Below are 21,323 nucleotides of genomic sequence, written 5' to 3'. Positions count from 1 at the left end.
ATCCTCCTATGAAGAGATGAAAATGTCTAAAGGGGTTTTGCAATCACAGAATTCACCACCCGAAGGGGTTCTCCAACCGTCAGTGCTAAACCAGCAGCAGCATTGTTATAGTACTTTCAATATCACCTTACATATTAAGCAAACTTCTCGAATCCATTCACATTTTTCCTCTTCTCTTTCTTCTCTCCCTGTCTTTATCTCATGTAGCAATGCATATAGACAGCATAGGGCATGGCAGCAAGCTTGTTTGTTTGAAGTAGCATCTCCTGTTGTCTCGTTTTCGCTGGTAATTTGAAATTATGTCCAAGAAGGAAGTTGTACTTGAAACAAAAGGTTTCCTTAGCTCAAGAATTTTCTTACATCAAGTTTTCTATGTTGCAGCAGTAAAACTTACTGTACAGGTTTCTAGAACAGTCTTAATAGATAATATCTTGTCACTAAACAGTTATGAACAGGCTCCCACAAGAAATGGAATTAGCAAAAAGAGGGTCAATAGTACTGGCGAGTGCAGTAGATAGTATTCTCTTGAATATCTATCAAGAGTTCCTCACGAACTGTGCCTACTGCTAATGGCAGCAGTCTCATCTTGTCATGCATACCAACACACCACACCAAGATTAGGCTGCCATTTTGTTTGTTTACAGAGAATAGTGAGTTTCAAGCCTAAGGTCACCAAATTTGCTATAACAACACAGTGCAACAACAACGAGACAGGGCATGTTTCTGTCTTCATGGCCAATTGTTGCCATGACACTGCATTCCTTTTGTTATCTGGTTGCGCTAGTTGGCATTCTCCTATGTTAACTGGCAAATTACACTTCATTTTGAGATTTCAAAGTAAATGCACAAGCATGAGTGGCTGCACACTGAGCACAGTTTCTATGCCAGCATGACTGGCAGCAGAGTGGTGCATTCTGTTGTCTGCTGAACACAGTGTTTTTCGCCACTCACCATTTCTGTTTGCACATAAAAATACAACGAGTGCAAATTCTGGCGGTGGGCATTATTCGTGACTAAGATAAACACCGGGGGACGCTGCGAAGTCTGGATATACTGCTGTGCTGCCTGGCGGATGCATCAAGGTCTCCGCATCCCCACTACCACCGTCTTTTATAAATTTTTTTTACGATGTGATGTTGGTTTGTACTGTTTTGTGGAAGGAGAGCTGGTAGCTGACACTGAGCACATCATTTTAGTCAGTATCTGAGAGGAACAGTGCATAACGAGGCTGTTGGGGTCACACTGTGTGTGCAATCCTCCAGCATGACTGCAGACCCGCACTAGGTTCTCAAGAAAATCACCTATGTATTCCTGGACTCATTGGCCATGGAGTCGAACTGCTCATGGACTGCTGGATTGTTGGACAAGTGCAAGCACATTTCTGTTGTTTTGATTCACTGTTAAGGCACGGATATAGTCAGGCATTTCCAGCATGCAAGACAGTGGCCAGCAAAGTTAAATACATCACGTCGGCAACACCAGGATCACTGAAAATTTGCTACCTGTATAGTTCAGCTCACTGAACATGGCCCAAAGCAGCGCGACGATAAGCTGTTGCCGCTGTGCATGTGAATAAGTGCGCAGTATGTGAGCGCTTTTTCATTTGACGAAGGCGCAATCTCTTCATGCTCTCTTCAGTTTAAAGAGCGAGCGAATCTAAAAGTGATCTTTGCACTTCGTCGTGCAACCTAGCTCGGCATGAGCAACGAGGCTGTGGCGAAGCTTTCCTGCTACTTTTGTGTTCCGAAAACTTCTTTGACCTATTTCACCTTCAAGATATGTGCAACGTGTCTGCTGCTTTGCTTAGCCGTGGTTTTTGCGGTAGGTTGCTCACTGTTTCACTCGTAGAGAACAGAAACAAGAAAAGAGAAACTGAAGGATCTGCTTACAATAAAAACACACATTTGCACACAAGGTGCAGGTGTGGCCAGTGGTGCATAGCCTGATCGCAAATGATTAATCCCCTCCCTCATTTTACCTCTGCTCCTGGCTACTGGAAGGGCAAAATCTGTTTCTGTGTAAACTTATGTTAACTCGCTTCTTGCATTAATCCGAACTAATTTTGCATGTTCCGCTATAGTTGAAGTATCCCGCATTTCAATGGGGCTTAACTGTGTTCGCCTCTGAAATGTCTATTTCCTCGAGACATTGATATGAGGTACCATTGCTTCGATGTTTACATATTTTCAAATGAGTGCGTACTAATTTGCACTAATAAATCAGGTAGCTTGTCCGGGCCACAAGGAAGGCGTGCTGCTGTGCCACTGAAGAGTTATTGACGCAAAAGCGTCAAATGGCCCATTGAGTGAAAAAGCCTATGTCTGCAGCAGCGAAATGGCACCTAAACTCCCATTGGGTTGACGCCACGGCATGAGCACACCTCGATGGAGCAGAACGGGCGAAAGGGAACACCTGCTACCTCGGTAGCACGCCATGTGTTGTGTGAAAGGAGAGGGCATCACCACGATGGGATGTCACCCTCGCTCTCACTCTTCATAGCCTGTGCTATCCGCGCATTCTAACTGCACCTCAGTAAGGCCAAATCAAAGCATGCCAAGTGTCTCAACAGACTCGCTTGCCCGCGAGGAGCTCATAACTTGAAGGACCGCTCAGTGGTATTCAATTGGACATTAATGCTTTCACATTAACAACTCATAAGAAATGCTTAGGTATCCTAGGATGTTTTTTTTCATGCCAGCGTGTATGTTCCGCCCTTGAACAGAGCAACTTACCGACTTTACTCAGGAGCACTAGAAACTGTGCTGCTCCAATTTTCACTGATGTACCTGCCATACACGGTGGCGGGGGCCCCACGTTGTGTCTCGTATGTATCCCGTATAACAACCTCATTAAAAAAAATTGAGTGCCGTTGAGATATTCATGTCACAAAGTGCATTGCCATGCCGGCTCTCTTGTGAAATTATGCATTGCAAGACACACACACTGCACATTATCACAATGGCTAATAATCTCAATGCAAACTCTCTGAGGTTCGCCACAGCACTTTACTGCAAATGCCATGCAAGCAACAGATGCACATTCTCTTTACACCATAAGAATAAGCCAATCCTTGCCTGAAAAAAGTAACTATGTGAAGCAGAATGCCAAGAACACACAGCCAGTGCCATTGTTGTCACAGCTTTGCAATGCTGAGATTTCCAATCCATGTCGCTTTTCAGTGCACATATTTTCGTGCAGGAGGAAATTTGTAAAAGGAAACAGACATGTCTTTCTATCTGTCTGATGAACACTGTGAAATACAGCAAGACTGCTTGGACATGTGCAGTTCCTTAGGTGGCAACTCCGTCGTTCTATAATCGCACCCGATCGCAGTACTATGGCTACAGAGGCTATGGACTGAGCATCTTCTCTGATCTTCCTACGAAGTTTCCTGCGCTCGCCGCTAGGTATTGGGTGAATTGCTGGAGTAGAGAATACGAGGATTGGTTGGAAAGTTTTGCACCTATAGGGTAAAGGAATCATTGCAGAATGGTAAGCTTTTTTTTTCCTCAACAGGAGCAAGCCTCTTTCGTGCTTCCAACCAACTTTCAGATGTCTGGGAGCTAGGTGACACCCCCATAGGACACCCCCATAGGCCTGCTTGTGGCAAGTAGCAACTTGCATATTGCGCAACTTAAGTCTTTGTTGCCCCATCGCTGGCCTTACACTTGAAGCTCTACTGTAGCAAGTACAGCAAAATGATCCCATGCTCCTATACTGCCACAAAAATACGTTTGTTATATGACCGATATCTGTTATAAGCATACGCACTGATATCGGTCAAAAGAAATATTGAGCTTAAGCTTATTACTCACAGGAATGGTGGACACGAAATGGAGTAGACAGGATGGGCACTGTACATGGTTCATTAGTGTCCAGCCCCCGTTCCGCCCTGCATATCCTGGTGTTTGTGTCCACCATTTTCGTTGGTGCTAATCAGTGGCATCGCTAGGTCGTCTCGCACCCAGGGCCCATGGGTCTTGTGCCCCCCCCCTCGCCGGATGTAGTCAGGAAGGCAAGGATATCGAAAATTTCCGGAGAGTGAGGGTGGGATGATGTTTCAGCACCAGCACAGCCACCTTGGACCTCCCCCTTCGCTTTCGTTCCCAGATATGACTAATGTAGCAGGTATACAGGCTGTTTTATTTTCTGTACCAAATAACACAGGGTGCTGCACTAATAACTTGCGATAAGTGCATTTGCACAGCTGCTCTCAGACTGTAAGGCTTGGCAGCCAATACAGAAAAAGTTTTAATTAGCGATTTTAGAGGGAATATTGCATTTGCAAAATTAAAGCCCAACAGTATTATGTTGCCCAACAACAACTTCACAAAAATCGTCGGAGGTACTACGGCATGCAGTATTTTGGCTGTATCCAGCCCTGAACCCAAACGAAAATCAGATAGCTTGTCAGTGACACTGATCTCCCCACCCTATCAGAAAACACCTGCATCTTCACTGCACGAATGCCAATGCTATGACAATTACGAATTCTCTTCATTCTGATCAGTAAATTTTCTTTATTTGCTGCTATTGGCAAACATGATCATCCAAGCTGCGGTACAGCCACAAGATTGGAAACGGAATAGAGCACTCTCCACGTTGATTTCTGGCGTCACCATGCAAAAAACAAGACGGCTGTGATGAAGCCCGTGCCAACGAAAGGTTGCGCTCCTCTTTTTCTGCACTCACAATGAAGAGGGTAGAGATATCGACGTCACTGGTGCACTATTTCATATTTATTTTGGTACTGTCATACTGAGCCACCCGCAGTGCCAAAGTACTGCAGGCTGTAGTCCCCAAGACGATTTTGTTTAGAGAAAAAGCTTTTGTTGAGTTAATAACATGACATTGGGTCCTCAATTAATTAATTACAATGTTTCCTCTATAATTGCTAATTAAGCAGTTATTTAAAATATCCTTATTAATCATTTGCCATATTTTGCCTGATATCGAGTTCCTAGTGGTCGCAAAGACAGATAACCTGATCATAAATTGGGAGATATCCTCACGAAATTCACCTTTTTGTAAAATTTCGTGCAGTTGAAACAGGACACTGTATTTGTGACATGAAGTTATGCAACAGCAACAACAAGAGGAGGAGGAAAAGAAGGAAGGAAAGGTAGAAAGGTCAACCTGATGCACGTCCGGTTTGATACCCTACACAGGGGAAGGGGTTTAAGGGAAGAAAAAGAAAAGGAGAGGGAGGAAAGAAGGTACTATCCGTGTGAATACAGTACATGCAGAGTTCCATAACCTTACACCTGTAATCAGTCACTGAGGCCAGTCGATTTCATGAAACATAGCAGTGCCCACGTCACTTTATAAGCCTGCGTCGCATGGGGCCATGGTCCAAGACTCTTAGTCTCTGAAAATGGTCTGCTATCTAATCGGTTCAACACCCTCCGAAAAACGTCGCATTTGATCTCATAGAGATTACAAAAATGCAACATGTGCTTTACCGTCTCTTCACATTTGCACGAGTCACATTTGGGTGTGTCGGTCATTCCAATAAGGAATGAGTAGGCTCTCATAAGAGCCACCCCTAACCAGAGGCGGCACAGTAAAGTTGCATCACAGCGAGAGAAGTTCGATGGACTCAGCAGCTTCAATGTAGGATCCAGCCATTGGAGACGGCAGTTGGAAAAAATCGAGGTGTTCCACAAAGTTTCAGTCTTCGTTTGAGCAAGTAAACGACCTTTTGCAGTGTCTGTCCTTGATAAGGACATAAGAAGTGTCAGGGCTTCTTTATGTACTGACCGGGCGGCATTATCAGCAAGGTCATTTCCGACGATGCCACAGTGCCCCGGAAGCCATTGAAAGATGATGTCATGCCTCTGTTTATGAGGGCTTGATGGAGAACTTCTCCGGTCTCAAACACCAGTTGTTCATGGCTCTTGTGTCGTAAGGCTGATTGCATACTCTGAAGGGCTGCCTTAGAGTCACTACCCGCTTTAGAGATTTGGCTTGCGCGATGTAATTAACAGTGGCACGTAGAGCGGCAAGTTCTGTTGCCATAGAGGTCGTTATATGGGACACTTTGAACCTAATTGTTACTTGTAAGGCCGGGATGATAACAGCGCCTGTGGAGCTAGTCGCTGAGACAGATCCATCAGTGTAAATGTGCTTTCTTTGTTCATATGCCTCATTCAGTTATGACAGTGTGAACTGACCTAGAGCCACTGTCGATTGACGGGTCTTCTTCGTAATTCCCAGAATCGTGAGGCATACTTGTGGCTGTCATAGGCACCAAAGGGTAACAGTGGTCTTGCTGCTGGTGTAAAGCACGACAGAAGGTAGCCTCGATGTGTCGCAACAATTTTGGAAAATGTGGCTTGAGGTCAATATGCTGGCAAAGTAGCAATGTAGTGACTGGGTACACGACACAGATGTCGAATGTGTGCTCTAAGGTTGTCAATCGTTGTATATGTCGGAACCAAGTAGTCTGTAGTAATCATGATTGTTGCGTTAGTCGAGGCAGATTGTGGTAGTCCAAGAAATGTCCGTAGAGACTGGCCTTGCAAACTTTTGAGGCTAGAAATGTTTGTTTTACATGTGTTTGCCAAAACCGGCAAGCTGTACTGTAAAAAGCCCAGAAACAGTGTTCTGTACACCTGCAGCATGGACCGTACCAACGTGCCCCAGGTTTCTCCACACAGGAACCTCATTATATGTGCAATTGTATCTAGTCTCCACTTCAGGTAGATGCAGCGGGGGCTCCATGAAAGGTCCCTAATCACACATAAGAAGTGATGAGACTTCTGTTATTTGATACCCTGGCCATCGAGAGAAACATGGTACAGTGGCATGGGTTTGCGTGTAAATGCGATTAACACACATTTTTACGTGGACACACTAAGGCCTTGTTTGCAGAGATACGAACAAGTTCGGGTTACTGCCCACTGAATTCTTGCGCGCACTTGAAGACGAGCCATCACAGAAAACCAAAGACCAATATCATCAGCGTACATTAATAGGTGAATTGTCTTGGGTAATAATTCTGCAAGGCCAACCATAGTTAGGTTAAAGAGAGTAGGGCTCAATACCCCACCCTCTGTGCGATGCCGCTGTGACAACAACAAAATGGCAAAGAGACGGTATGCTATGACTAGAAGACTGTTTTAATTCAACACCGCGAAACTGATACAAAACTGATAAATGGAACACTGTATACATACTGATGACACAAACCATGGTGGAACATGAGCGCACCACAAGAGTGCACCGCACATGAAGCGTTCCGCTAAGGCTAGTAGTGTAGCAACCACTTGGCTAATTAAATTTTTTAGCCCACACATTCACGCAATTATTACGCAGGATGTTGATAAAGCTGCAGCCGACAATTCGGCGGTACTAAACATCTGGTACCTCGGGTACATGAGCTCAGGCTGCTGGTTATCGGAGCATTCTTTACCATTTACACCCAATTAAGCCAGCGGAAGGACACCCCCCCCCCCCCCCCCCTACCTGGCACCTGGCACCCGGGGCCCCCTTCCCTCCCCCTTTTACTACGCCACTGTTACTAATAGTACTAATGTGTCACGTGAGTCAGGCAGCCAACTAGGCCTTTCTGTGTTAACTAGTTACATACTGCAGCTGCAGCGTACAACTGTAGTCAACACAGAAACCTGGTCTCTAAAGCAAAAAAAAAAAGAAGGGCATTTCATGGGTGCATTGCACATTGAAAATTTATTGGTGGCTGGACTACTCATCCTTACCTTTGAAGGATCATCCTCACTATTGCTGCCATTGTGATCCCATAGCAAGTCGTCATCCAGTCAAATCTCGAACTTTGCAAATGGCAGCACCACGACATCGCATGGAACAGCTGCCCAAAAGCACCCAACTGCACACAGCCACCAGGGAGGCTCTTTTCACCTGCCTAGTTGGTATAAGTTCAGGGCCTTCCACCGCCAGACATTCATACACAAAGCGGAGCAAGTTCTCAGAAGGCTTGCTCACACCGTTGGCGAGAGTTGCAGCTGCCTCGTCAAACCATCAGGAATCGTGAGCATGTCTGTATGCTCTTTCCACAGCTCCACTATCATCTTGGCTGTGAGGTGGCTTGGAAAGGAGTTCAGCATGAGGCCAGGAACGTGATTTTGAGCGACGTTTCCAGCCTCAGAAGCCACACCAGGCAGTACCATTTGACCACCACGCCATCCGTCATGTATCCCTTCTCGTTGATTTTCACAACTACGCCTTTGAGGAATGCTTTCAATGGCATTGTCTTTTGCTTGAAGACAAAATATGGGCTAAGTTTTGTGCTATCCACCAAGCTTACAGCATGAAAGTAAACCAAAGCTTTTCATATCCAGCTGGGAAGAACTTCACCTCACAAGCTCCCATCGCGATCACTGTAGTGTTGTTCGTCATGTCGAAATACTCGCGAGTTTTATGAATGCCAATCTGTCCGAGCAAGTATATTGCCACGAGTCATGGAGCTTGAGAAACTGCCCATGGAGGACGACGACTTTCTTCTCGTTTATCTCATATGCACACCGGTGTGGAAATGCAGAGAGAAACCTGCCCTCTTCATAAACTTCAGTGCCAAAGCCCTACTGGCTCTGAAGTTTGTCCCAGGTATCCCTGCCTCTGAAGTAAAGATCCGGGCTCTTTACATGCCCATGTTGTACGTTACTGGCAGGGACCGATTGGCTGTTCCACTGACATATGCCGCACACTTGGCCTCCAGCTCCGTAAAGCATCCTGACTTAGTCTCATGGAATCCTCTTCACTTGCCATCACAGCTGAAAATTTTGCCTCGCTGCAGCCACCACTCTCGCACCACAGGTTCCGAAATGGGGAATTCGCATCTGGTCGTGCAGTTAGTTTCTTCGACATAACAAATGGCAGCCCCTCTTGAACGTTGCCACCAATGAGTGCTGTATGATTATCGGACCTGAAGCACTCATGATGATTCACAAGGCAGGATGGTATAATGTAGCCAACAGTCAAGCCAAACTCTTCAAACGAAGAGCCAAATAAAAATGTGGTGTTGGCTATAAGCGGCGAGTTTTCATTGTTTCATGGGTGGGGGGTGGGGGGGGGGGGGGGGGGGGGGGGCGTATCAGCTTTCCGAACGAACCGCGCGCGCGGTTCTGAAAGCTGATCCCCCCCCACACACACACACCGTACTGCTTAACCGAAATAGCAAGCGATCGCCCACTTACCTGTCAAAAACGGAACTCAGAGAGAGTGCGATGAAAGGGGAAAAAACATGCAGTATTTATTTACTTCACGCGACAAAAGTGTTATTTTCGTTTGATGCCTTGGTGGCCTAGCAGCAACGACAGCGGCCTCAAACTTGCTGAAGCTGTGAGTCAGCTTTCCAGCCAGCGCCCTCTTCTCGACAAGCACTCGTATGGCAGATTCCTCGGTGTTGCATAATCTCTGTGCACAGGCGCGGTAGCGTTGCAGAAGTCACGGGGCACATTTTCATTGAGGGGTGCTGTTCTCGTAGCTACGATTGCATTCATGAGGCTAACGTAACGTGTAGCTTCTGCCACTGCCAGGCCTAAATCGCCCGTGCTGTTGCTTTCCGTGTCGTCCTTATCACTGTCGCTAGGCGACACTTCAGCAATAACAGAAGCAACGATGGCGAAAAGTCGGATCTCGTAGCCGACATCTCTTCGCCGTCACAGCAGCGCTGCCGAGCAACTTCTTCGCATTCCAAATGCCACACACCGTAGTCAACAGTAGACGCATGTCACATGCCAGCGTCGACTTTTCGCATCACGTTCAATAGCACAAACGAAGTCTAATTTTTCTATGCTAAGCACCCGGCGTATTTTTTTATCCGAGTTTCGGCATGACGCGAGCTCCCGCTTGCACGACACCACAATGCTCTCTGGCACGGCGCTGAAATAATGTTGATGTGGCGTCACGCACAAACGCACAGGGCGCTTGGAGGCCATTGTGCTGATCTCTGAGGCTTATTGTTCTGCCGGGCTGCCCGATGGAGACGACGCACCGCCAGGTTTGCGCAGCGAAAAGTGGAAACACTACGTATTAACCGATAGGTATGCAGTAACCTGGTACGGTTTATGCGGATACAAAACACATTATGTTCAATGGCTGCTGAGTTGGGGATTTGACTTTACTACTTTTAAAACGAAAATACTGTTCAAGTGGGTACGGTTTAATGAGGTTTTACTGTATATATATATATATGTATATATATGTATATATATATATATGTATATATATATATATATATATATATATATATATACATACATATATACACACATTTTTTACTCGTGAAGAAACTTCGTGTGACCTCGAAGAATTGGCGCTGAAGTGACACCGTTATATGAGTGTATACAAGACCTCATAGTAGGAGACACTTCAATTTCACCGTTTGAGTCCTCTCAGTGGTGTAGTCTTCCTTCGTGTAGTTGTTGTATACTTGGCTATCACTAATACTGCTTCGCCTTTCCCATGAAACTGCAGTGTCTCTCTCTCTCTATATATATATATATATATCCAAAGTCATCGTCCCAAGTCATTGTCGCCGACCCGCCTTTGAGGGGGAGGGTTTACACACTCACTTCCGCACAGGTTTCACTGACCACACCGAGGTGAGAGGGTTCTCGCAGACAAGGGTCCTGCCCCAAGCAGGTGCCTCTTGATCCCAGTGTTGACTTCACAGACAGTGGCCACCGCATCTGTCCATTGGCTGACGATTTCTAAGACCCGTGAGACAGCGACGACGAACACACTAACTATACTTGGTCCGCCGGCCGCGCCTAGTCATGGTGGCGCCGACGGGCTGTTGACTCAGCATATTGTCGTCCCTACAAAGCGAGTCGCCGCAGCAGACATGGTGGCGCCGATGGGCTGGTGTCGTATTGTCGTCCTTCAAAGCGAGTCGCCGCAGTAGACATGGTGGTGCCATTCGGTTGGGGACTTGGCCTCTTCGATTTTCGGAGTTCTGGCAGCCCGCTGGGAGCCAGATGGCAGCCAGCTAGTTCCGGTCCTGATAGGAAGTTACGTGGACTGGGATCCCAAGACAACCCGAATCTGCCCGAAGTTTGTAAAATCGAACGCCAGGACAGCTGGCCAAATGTAAACATGCTACCAGCATGTTTACCAGCGAGACTGGCGCTCGCTCGGCATAGTCGGTCCATTTATGCGTTGCCAGCTTGAAAGTTGCATTCAGGGATACAATCACTCTGGCGCGACACGGCGCAGGACGCGCACTGGGCCAACCTCACTTTTCGCAGCACAACAGACGCGGCCTCCAATCGACACGTTTGATGAGAAGACGCGAAATCGCACATGATTGTATACTCGAAAGCGATAGCTCGAGGATCCCTGCTCGCAGCGATCACGTCGCCCACCGGCGACATTGATGAGTTGGCGCTGTGTCATCACTTCACAAGACATGAAAAAGCAGGATATTGGGTACGTCTCATACGCATAAAATTTCGTGCCAACCTGCTTTGGCTAGCTTCGATTTCAGAAAGTTTGTTGTGGCTGATGGTGCTTCTCATTTTGACCCTAAGGAGCTGGGGACGCGGCTGGCACATGAAAATGCATGCCGCCTGTGACCAGCGAAAAGTTTCACATGAAAAACAACATTGGTCGCAATCATGAGAGCAATAAGCCAATTTATGTGTCTCTAACGTATGTGTGCCTATTACTGAACCAGTTCATTCTTATTACATCAACGGCCTGCAGTTCGGACGCACATCGGTTTCAAGCTGCCATTCAAGCATACGACGGAGAGACAGAGTGAACACGGGCTAGCTGCAACGCCTTCACTAACTGCAGAAAAAGGAGATATCTCCGCATACGTACGTGATATATGTGAAACGGAACACTACCAGAGAAAGATGACCCGGAAATGTACCCCAATATGTGTGAACGAGCGTCTACAGCTAGCGTGGAACACGATGCAGATAACGTGCACGCACAAGAGCGCGGCGCGCTGATCACTGCCACGAAGAAGCCTCGGGGACACACGCACACATGCACACACAAAAGCTTCAAACGGTTCACCACTGCTCGTATCACACCGCTTCGCAATGCGGAATGGAGCGTTAGCACCTAAAAAGATAACACTAGAAGTAAGGAAATCCGAAGATGACCGCAGGCAATTGGCTAAGTGAGGTAAATTTAAGTCCTCAAGCGCCCGCGTTGCAATCCGTGAAGTCCCCGCAAAGATGGCAGCAAGCGCCCATTGCCTCTTTTCGTCGTCTGCTAGCCATAGAACTTCCAGAGAGCAGCCAGACCAAAATCGTCCTGGCAGGTTCTGGCAGCCCGCGGGTAGCCAGAACCGTCCAGCGCGAGCAAAACGAACGCCCGGCGGAAGTGCGTGGTGCGGTGGGCGGAGCAACCCGAGAAAAACGAAGACACTCTGGCTGGCTCTGGCAACCCGCGGGTAGCCAGAAGTTGAAAATCGAAGAAGCCCACTGTCGTTTCCCCAAAGATCGCCAGTCCCCACAGGGCGAACGTAACACTACGCAGTACTGTGTCCATTTTATCACATCTTTAGTGGCTTTCTTGATGACAGACGCTGGAATTCTGCAGCAGACATCCTTTATCCTTGCCTTGAACTAATTTGACGTCCGTCTTGATGATGTAAGCACGATCTTTCACATAACCCCAAAGAAAGAAATCGAGCGGAGAGAGGTCAAGTGACCTAGCCGGCCAATTAACAGGCCCGTGCTTTCTAATCTATTGCGCATGGAAAGTCGCATCCAGCCAGTTTTGTGCTCAGCTGCTGCAGTGTGCTGGCACACAGCACCAGCCGTCTGTCTGTAGTATCTTGCTGATACTACAGAAGTGGAAAACGTGACAGCGGAACTTGCTGAGAAACTGATCCACCACTCCTTCAAGGATTTTGTTCATGTAACGCTGTCCAGTCAATGTGTTATCGATGAATATGGGAACGATTATAGCACAGGCGTAAATTCCAAACCACACATTAAGTGACCGCTGGTATTGGTGCCAATTGCACTTTACCCAGTGTAGATTGGAGTCCCTGCAATAGTGTGTACTATGTAACTTTACCTAGGCGCTTCTGCAAAAATTGGCTTCATCTGTACACGTGATGTTGCTCAAAAAGTCCGGTGGCTCATCGGCTTTTGTGAGGATCCAATTTGAGAAATCTAGACGATTCTACAGGTCCCTTTCTTCTAAGCATTGGTGCTGGTTAAGGCGGTACAGGTGAAAGGCCGTGTGATTTAGAATCCTCCAAACTGTTGACTTGAAAATTGGTACCTAGGCGGCCACATCCTGCATGCTAGCATGAGGATTTAAGGCCATAAATGCTAGAACATCCGTGCGTAGGCTAGGACTCAAAGATGGAGCCCTCCACCGCTGTTTCTTGAAGCTGCCAGTTTGTCTTAGGTTTTCATAATTTCTGATGATAGTCGATGCGTTTGGTCTACCGCCACACTTCCATGACTGATACATATATTTGCGGCATTCCTTTTGTTGCCATTTGCAGATCCCAAAGCAAGGATCATGTTTACCTTCTGCTCATTAGAGAAACACATGCCGACTGGGACGAAACAAAACACACTTTAAACCTTTGCACTGACGTTGTCAGTTCGCTTTTGTGGTGACAAGTTTTGTGGCAAAAAAAAGGAACCATCCGTGCACTTTATCTACACTAAGACAACAGCTATCACAGCTTGTTTCCAACTAGCACCAAACACGACGTGTTACTTTGGCCGGGGCACGGCAGATGAGGTGCCAGCTCGATCACAATGTTTTCCTTTATTTCTTTTATTTCGTTCTGGATAACTCAGAGGGAGCCTGTTCAAGGGCGCTGCTTTATGATCTGGGTGAGAGCGCAGTCACGTGGTATTCTCCATATTTCGCGGGGTTTATTTATCAATCAGGAAAAAAATTAGCGCGCAATTAGTACATCGCTGAAAATACCGCAGTTAGATGTTCCTTGGCTGTGCCTTCAAATGCCTCATAGGGACTTTGATAATTAGGATAGTATGTTTCAAGTTAGATAATTAATTACAATGACCTAATTTGATTGCAGTAATGAAAAAATTACTGGCAGCTACTCAACTGTGCCGAAAACAATATGCACTAGGTTTTCTTTGAGTAGCACAATTGCTCTTTTTTTTTCAATCTGCGTGCATGATAGTTAATTGGGACACCTTTTATATATTTATGAGCTCTGCGTGCCAGTGACGATGTCTCCATCCCTAATAAAGGCTGTAAGTTATTAGAAATGTTTTTTTTTATGAGTCATTAGCATTGCTTACTGGAAAGAGAACCAATACTGAGACACAACAATCACATGCATTTCACACATCATTGATAAAAGATTGCTGAAGGGGTCACTGAAATCATTGGGTTTCTTCCGTGGTCAAAAAAACACACAAAGCAATTTGAAGCATGGTGAACATACAGCAACTTAAACTGTCCTGTGTGTATATTTAAATATATTGTGTGTGTGCATGTTGTTTACAGCAGAAATTTGAAACAATGTTGAAGGGAGAAAATATGGATGAGGCAGCCACTGCTGGTACTTCTAATGCGCATGTCGTCCTATTGTCAGGATTTGCAGAAATAAAGCGAAACAATAAATTAAAAGCCGCGCACGTCCCGCCAACAATGACACAGTAAGCTATTAGCTCCAGTAAAATTTCAAGTGAAGAAATCAAGGAAAGTCAAAATAAACCTTAAATGATATGGGTGATAAAGCTCTGTTAATTGCACTTTAGGTCTGTGTGTGTGTTTTCGGGGAAAGGGCTTCGGCATTGCCTGGAGGGGGGGGGGGGGGCGTCTGAGCCCTCCCCGGAAAATTCCGGAGGGGGCTCGGGCCCCAGAGCCCCCCCCCTGAGTCGATGCCTATGGTGTCGGCTCTTCCATTACCTCTCAATACTCCCCGCAAGGGCCACCATTCCAAGCGTTTGTGCCTCCACAGTTGGAACAAAGGCCCTTCCATCAACTGTCAACATTCCTGTCAGTGCCATGGGAATAGTAGATGTTTCTTATAAATGGAAAAATTATTCCAGACATGTGCACGGAGTAGCGAAATGCTATGGGTAGAGCCTTAGAGCAAACCTAAAATTGTAACCACGCCTGATATCTCATTTGTCGTCTTTATTGGCGATTCTATGCTTTGGTTCCAATCGTAAGTTGACCCCCGCCCCCCCACTTCAAATTTACATATTTAAAAGGTAAGTCAACTTACAGTCATTTAAATACAGTACCTGTCTGCCAGGTAATTGCTACAAGTCACCACTAGATGGCACTACTTATGGTAACGCTAGTTACAGTAGTCATACAAGTTGTAGTACAATGTACAGTAAGAGGATGCACTGCATGTACCATTGTATCATCACAAAAGTGCTCTTCAAAGTTATTGTTCCAAAATACAGCTCTCGTGCCTGCTTGACTTGATGGCCACACCACTTGAGGTGTACTTTAACCCTTCACTAGGTCTGGCCATTTTGAGCTGACTAGCACCGTGCATAGAATGCATGCTAGCGATCGTGTCTGCTAAGTATTACATCACTCCGCCCCACGGAAAAAGCTGAAATTTCAAACCGAATGCTGTTTGCCCTTCTCCTTACGGGTACTGTGCTCCCAGCCAGAGAACCGACACATATTACACAAAGTGCTCCTACGTACATGGCAGGGCTGTGATGTCGCTCATAGTGGCGCATAATTTCGAGAAATATTCAAGGCAGCATCTGTTGTTTGTGCAATCTGTTGCTTCAGTAGATGAATTAAAGTTTAGTGAAATAATTAATAAAACACACAAACCAAATGTCTGCGTGTTTTTGTCTTACTTAGCACCACAGCTAGATAGATGTACTTCCGCTTCGTCTGCTTGTTTCCACGTTATGTAGTTGCGCACGCAGGCAATGAAACTATGTGTTTGAAAGGTGAAGGAAACAGTGACAACATTTTAGACAACAGTGAGTCCGAACATGAAGAAATTAATGATGAGACAGTCGCCAGCTTTTTTTTGGAATTAGTTTTGTGTCTTAAACAAGTTACTGAAACGGAGAAGAATTGAGCCATTATGGTACCATTAGTTTGAAAAAAGTGAGCCCTGAAGAGGTTGATGCCACTTCACTGTAATTGAATAGAGATAACTGATTTGCCTTGAAAGAAGATCAATTAAAAAAATTATGTTTGCCTATATTTGTGATTACCCTTTCAGAATTCTCTATTCTGTTATATTGTTTTTTGTTTTTTCCATTGCCACAGTGCAGACCAGCTAGGTGCCCACTGAATAGTTAGGAAATTACAATGCCCAGGACCTTTCCATTCCCTTCTTTTGTACCTATTTAGGACGAATTACCCCTGTGGCTACTACTGATGGTCTTCCTATAAGAATGAGCAACACAGTTAGACACTCATGCTTTGAGGAAAGAGGGCAAGCTTCCTCTGACCATTGTTCAAAGGACCATGACATATTGTAATAAGGGGGTACTGCGCTTCTGTCCTGTCCACTTCTACTTCTGTTGTCTCTGTCCTGTTCACTTCTACTTCTGTTGTCCGTGTGTTTATGGCACAGTACCCCCCTTATTACAAGATGAACTTCCACCAACTAGCTGAACTTGCCGCTCTACTACCATAGACATAACTAGCATTTTGTGTTTGGTAGCCAAATTTCATTTTAACAACGTTCCATCCTGCACCAAAATGGCTTTATTATCATAATATACAGGTTCTTTTTAAGTTTGAAACATGTTACCAACGTAGAACTTAAAGTGCCCTATTAAGGACAAAGCCGTTTGTTCACTCTGGCATGCACAAGACATTTGATACACATGTGAGACGGGACGTGGCTAACAGACATGTAGTAAAAGAGTTAAAAGCATGACATGTGTTGCACTAACGTTCACAGAGGATTACTATAGAAACCTGTATAAAGCAAAGCAATCACAGACATGTGGTACTGTCCCACTACACAGTTCACCGTAGCATGAAGGGTGGGGCAAGGCAATGATGGAACTGACGAAGATCTCAGCCAGGCACTGATGAGGCTGAATGACAAGTTGTGAATGGCTGGCTTGCTGTTGTATTCAGCTGGCTGAGGAGAAGCAGGTGCCATACTGGAAACCTCCAGGAGGAAGCAGTAGGAGATTGGGACAACCAGGCCAGGCAGCTATACACAAGCTCACCCACAGTCTGACTGCTGACATTCCCCCTACAGGTGCAAACGCTCACAGGCCTCGTGGTAGAAGGCCGTGGACAGGTGAAGTTTGGAAGCACAAGAAGGCCTAGGCCGGTTCAAGGCCATCCAGGAGCATCCGGCAAACCCAGGAGCATCTGGCACACGCCACTTCCACACGTGAATTGATGCGCTCGTTTCTGATACCAAAGCTTAGTTACCAAAATTTCAAAGGCGTGGCCCAAACAACAATCCATAGACTCATTGCAAATGTGGTAGGCTGAAAGATGCCCTCTCTCACCTTGCTCACCATCGCAAGCAGTGTGCATCCCCGTATCTTAACCCACAGAAGTCTCCATCTTAGCGTGCTTCACATACTTCATGTCACAGTCACTTGGTTTTTTCTATTTTGCGAACAGACGTACTACAAGGAGATGGGGTAGTTCGGAAATATTGATGGCACAACGTCTGGAAACAAAACAGGCCTTTTCAGCTTTTCTAGAAGGACTTCACCCCCGGTTCGCAGTAACACAGCCTCCTTTTTATGTCACTCACCAAGCAGTGCTTCTTTGCAAACATCGTTGCAAGACATTAGCTCTTGATCTTTCCTTGGGACTGCACGAGCCCACACTTGCAAAAGTACTGAGTCACTAAGAACCTTGGAAGGCAATTGCCTTTTCCTTGCAGAATGTGTAGCCACTGCTGCAGTTCAGCGGCCCATTTCTGCCTCATCCTCAAATGGCAAAGATGGAAAGTGCTTGCCATTGTAGCAACTTCAAAATCACACCCCTATGTCTGATAAACTGGCACCGCCATTGCAATGTGGAAGCCAGTGAGAATGAGAGACTGAAAGTCTGCAAAAAAAAAACACGAAAAAAAAGCACGACAGTTTACTTGTCGGAGGACATCGCACCCTCACTAATCCGAGCTATGCCTCTCAATGTCACCTATGTACGCACACGCACCTCATGCGACGAGTGGATTCGTGGGGCCGGAAGACGTCATCTGCTCGGAGAAAATTTTGGTAGCTCATTTCAGACATAGATGGTGTTTTTCGCAGCTCATGAATGGGTTTAAGAAAAGTACAGAGGAGAAAGAGCGCTGCACAAAACACCACCTTGTATGATTACCAACTCACCCAAGCTTCCACCCTTCTCAGGCATAAAGTTTCATACAATAATTACTCGAGGGAACTCTGGCGCTATTATCTATGGTAGCTGCAAGCGGGGCGGTTCAGCCTGCGTGGATATAATGGGTAGTATATGGATTTGCCTAAACTTCATCCTTTTGACTTGAAACAGCTTTGTCACATTATGAACATCATTTTCAACAAAGTACTGTGTGATAAATATTTAAATAAACCTTTTTAAAATTGTGTTGAAACCATTACGCCACAGCCGCATGCATCAACAAGTTGCATAGAACGCCCCTTTGAATTTGTCATGCACAAGCCAGCACGTTGAGACACTTGGCATGTTTCAATTTGGCCACCTCGGCAAGCTGAACTACTGCAGTTAGTAGCGATTGTGTACGTTTGCAAAGTCTTTTGCATTTAGGAAAGTGTAGCTTGCTCTGAAATTTAGGACAGTGAAGGTAAATAAAGCGAAATAAACAAAGGCACAAGAACGTCTGAATCCACAAGTATGGAGGTCAGACAAATCCATGCACTACCCATCATTCCTATGGTGGCTGAACGATTCCAGCACCAGAGTTCTTTCTAGTAATTATTGCAAGAAACTCTGTGGTTTCAGGGGCAGCGTGGCATGCAATTTAACTAGTACTATGCAATTAGTGCTGCTAAAGCGTAGTATACTGCGACTGCCACGGGGTGCAATGCCTACAATACGAGTGTGCCTACGCCACAGACAACTACACCTGGCCTTGCTGCCACCGCCCATCTACCTTGGCCGGCGCTGCTTTGCCTTTAAAGGGGCCCTGAACCACTCTTTATCAAAGTGGAGAAAGGCATTTGAAGCAAAAATAGGCTATTTCAGAAATACTTTGCCACAAAAAGGGCTTCAATGCGTTCAGCAGAAGTGGAGTTATTGGCAATCAAACACGGCTTCCACTATGCTCCCGCTCCTTCTTCAATGCCTTGCACTGCAAAGGCTACAGCAGAGTGGGACGTGCCCGTGGCGCGCAGTTCAAGTTTCATTTTGCATGTTAACATAGACGCCACGACTTCCAACTTTGGTGCCTACGACATGCTAAGTGCTAGCCAAACGCGCCTGTCCTCACCAAGCTGCAGTGCTCTTAGCTAATGGAGTCGTGGCAGCACCCTGCAGCAGCCACAGTATCTACACTACATAGCAGACCGCGGCTACCACTAGCAGCCACGTATGGAAATCCGCTTTATTACTAAATAATGTGTCCAGAAGAGAATGAGGAGCAGCCTTCTGTTACAAAGAGAGCATTTAAGAGAACGGTGACTTAGCGCTACGCTTGCGAGCTAGCAAGATCACTAAAATGTGAGCCAGAATAGCACCGTGCAGAGTCATTTGGCATATAAGGCTGCAACAATGACGCATTCCTATTATTGAGGTACAGAAGCAGTATTACGGCAAGGGTAGAACTTAAAAAAGTGATTGAGTCATCGCATTTTTCAACAAAATGAAGTGGCTACTTAACATGAGCTAGACTTTGTATAAAGGGCTTCATTGCGCTTCTCTGCAAGTCACACCCAGCTTATATATGGACTGGTTTGTTCCAAACTCTGGTAACATAGTGTACATGTCTGCTCTCATAGAGGCCTGCGCCTTTCCTGCAGCTGTCACCGCTGAAGTAGCGGTCTGGCACCTGAACAAAAGGCAAATTGCAGCCGCAAAATTCAGCCATCCCTGCTTCAAGGTGTTGTCATCTGCTACTGCATCCCGAGCAAACTTTCTAAAGCTTCCACTAGGTTACTATCAGGGGCACCTGTATAAACGGGGCACTACACGTATACGCAAGTATTCAATAGGATGCGTGCCATCATTTCAGCGCCAACAACTTGAGGCCCAGAGAAGTGAATATGGTGTTCCAGGTTGCCGTAAACATAGAAAAATTTTGTCTTATTTAGAGTCGAGCATCAATTTTGGCTGTATATTGAACTTATTGAAAGTGCCATTATTCCCTTGGTAGCCTAGAGGCAGGATCACTTGTAATGTTTTTCATTTGAATTTCTTGACAAATTGATCTTCTCATTTGTTGCAGTGAACCTGTCCCTAGGGGAATACCATAGTGATACGAACTTGAGCACCTCCAAAGCACCCAGTGATGAAGACATCCCAAGGTAAGTGCATGCCACAGTTCTTTGCAGTTAGTTCAATTGCAGGAATTGTGCGAACCAGCAGCAGCAAAGGCAGCAGTTCTTGGCTTCCATGGAAAACTGGTTGTGTGCAATGGAGAAAGAGAATGTGCACATCTTTTACACTGTTAAATTTTTTGAAGTTCACACGATAAGCAAACACTTACACATATGTACTCACTCACCAATATTTTTGGGGTCAATATGCTCACTCACGCACCACTTCTTGCCCGCACTTACCGACACCCACTAATGCTAGAATTCGCCAGCACTTACCTACGTTTGTGCTCACGTCCACTCACACTTGCGAACAGTCACTCATATTCATACTCACTTCTGTTCACTCTCCGTCACCGATTTTTGTTGATACAATAACCGTCCCTCACTCGTCTTCACGCTCCAACTCAAATTCACCGGCACTCCTTCCGGTTCATACTTACGTCCATTCACTCGTTTTGTCACTCACGCTCCATCCCACATCTGTAATATCAGTGCATGGAGCGGGTATGTTTCTGTGCTCATGAGTGAGTAAGCCAACCTATTGTAGCTGTTACATGCACACCTCAGGTGCACTTCAGCTGCAGTGGTGTTAACATACGCATATGCGTCTCGCAAACCCTGTGGCGTGATATTCTGTTTTCAGCACAAGAATGCCTGTCTTAAAGTTTTGACCTTTTCTATAAAGACAAAAAGTGTCAAAAAGACGCTCAGTAGCATTGAGGTTCTTTCTCGGCGCTGTAAATGCTCCACAGTTCTTGCCATTCCTGAAGAAATATTTCAACATAAATTGAGGAGCAGCTTGAGCAGTAGTGATGGTTGTGTAAGGCAGCATGTTGAAAGCAGTCCACCACATGATAGCTATGTAGCTGTAGTTAAAAGCATTAACAGGGTCCTGCATATGTTGTTGCGCCTGTTCGAAAAAAGGTCTTA

General features: G+C 45.9%; 1 protein-coding gene across 9 annotated transcripts in view; it reads left to right on the top strand.

Annotated features, from left to right (window-relative positions):
- dlg1 (MAGUK family member discs large 1) overlaps nucleotides 1-21,323 on the top strand; it is a 735,259-nt gene that overhangs the window by 600,764 nt on the left and 113,172 nt on the right. For all 9 annotated transcript variants that reach the window (XM_055076706.2, XM_055076707.2, XM_055076705.2 and 6 more), the window contains one exon: nucleotides 20,300-20,378. In XM_055076706.2, coding sequence (XP_054932681.1) covers nucleotides 20,300-20,378 — 79 coding nt within the window. The remainder of the gene's footprint in view (nucleotides 1-20,299; nucleotides 20,379-21,323) is intronic.

The sequence above is a fragment of the Dermacentor andersoni genome, chromosome 2, assembly GCF_023375885.2.
Source record: "Dermacentor andersoni chromosome 2, qqDerAnde1_hic_scaffold, whole genome shotgun sequence".
Taxonomy (NCBI): Eukaryota; Metazoa; Arthropoda; class Arachnida; order Ixodida; family Ixodidae; genus Dermacentor; species Dermacentor andersoni.
Note: the sequence above shows the minus strand (reverse complement) of the source record. Positions and strands in the feature narration are given on the sequence as shown.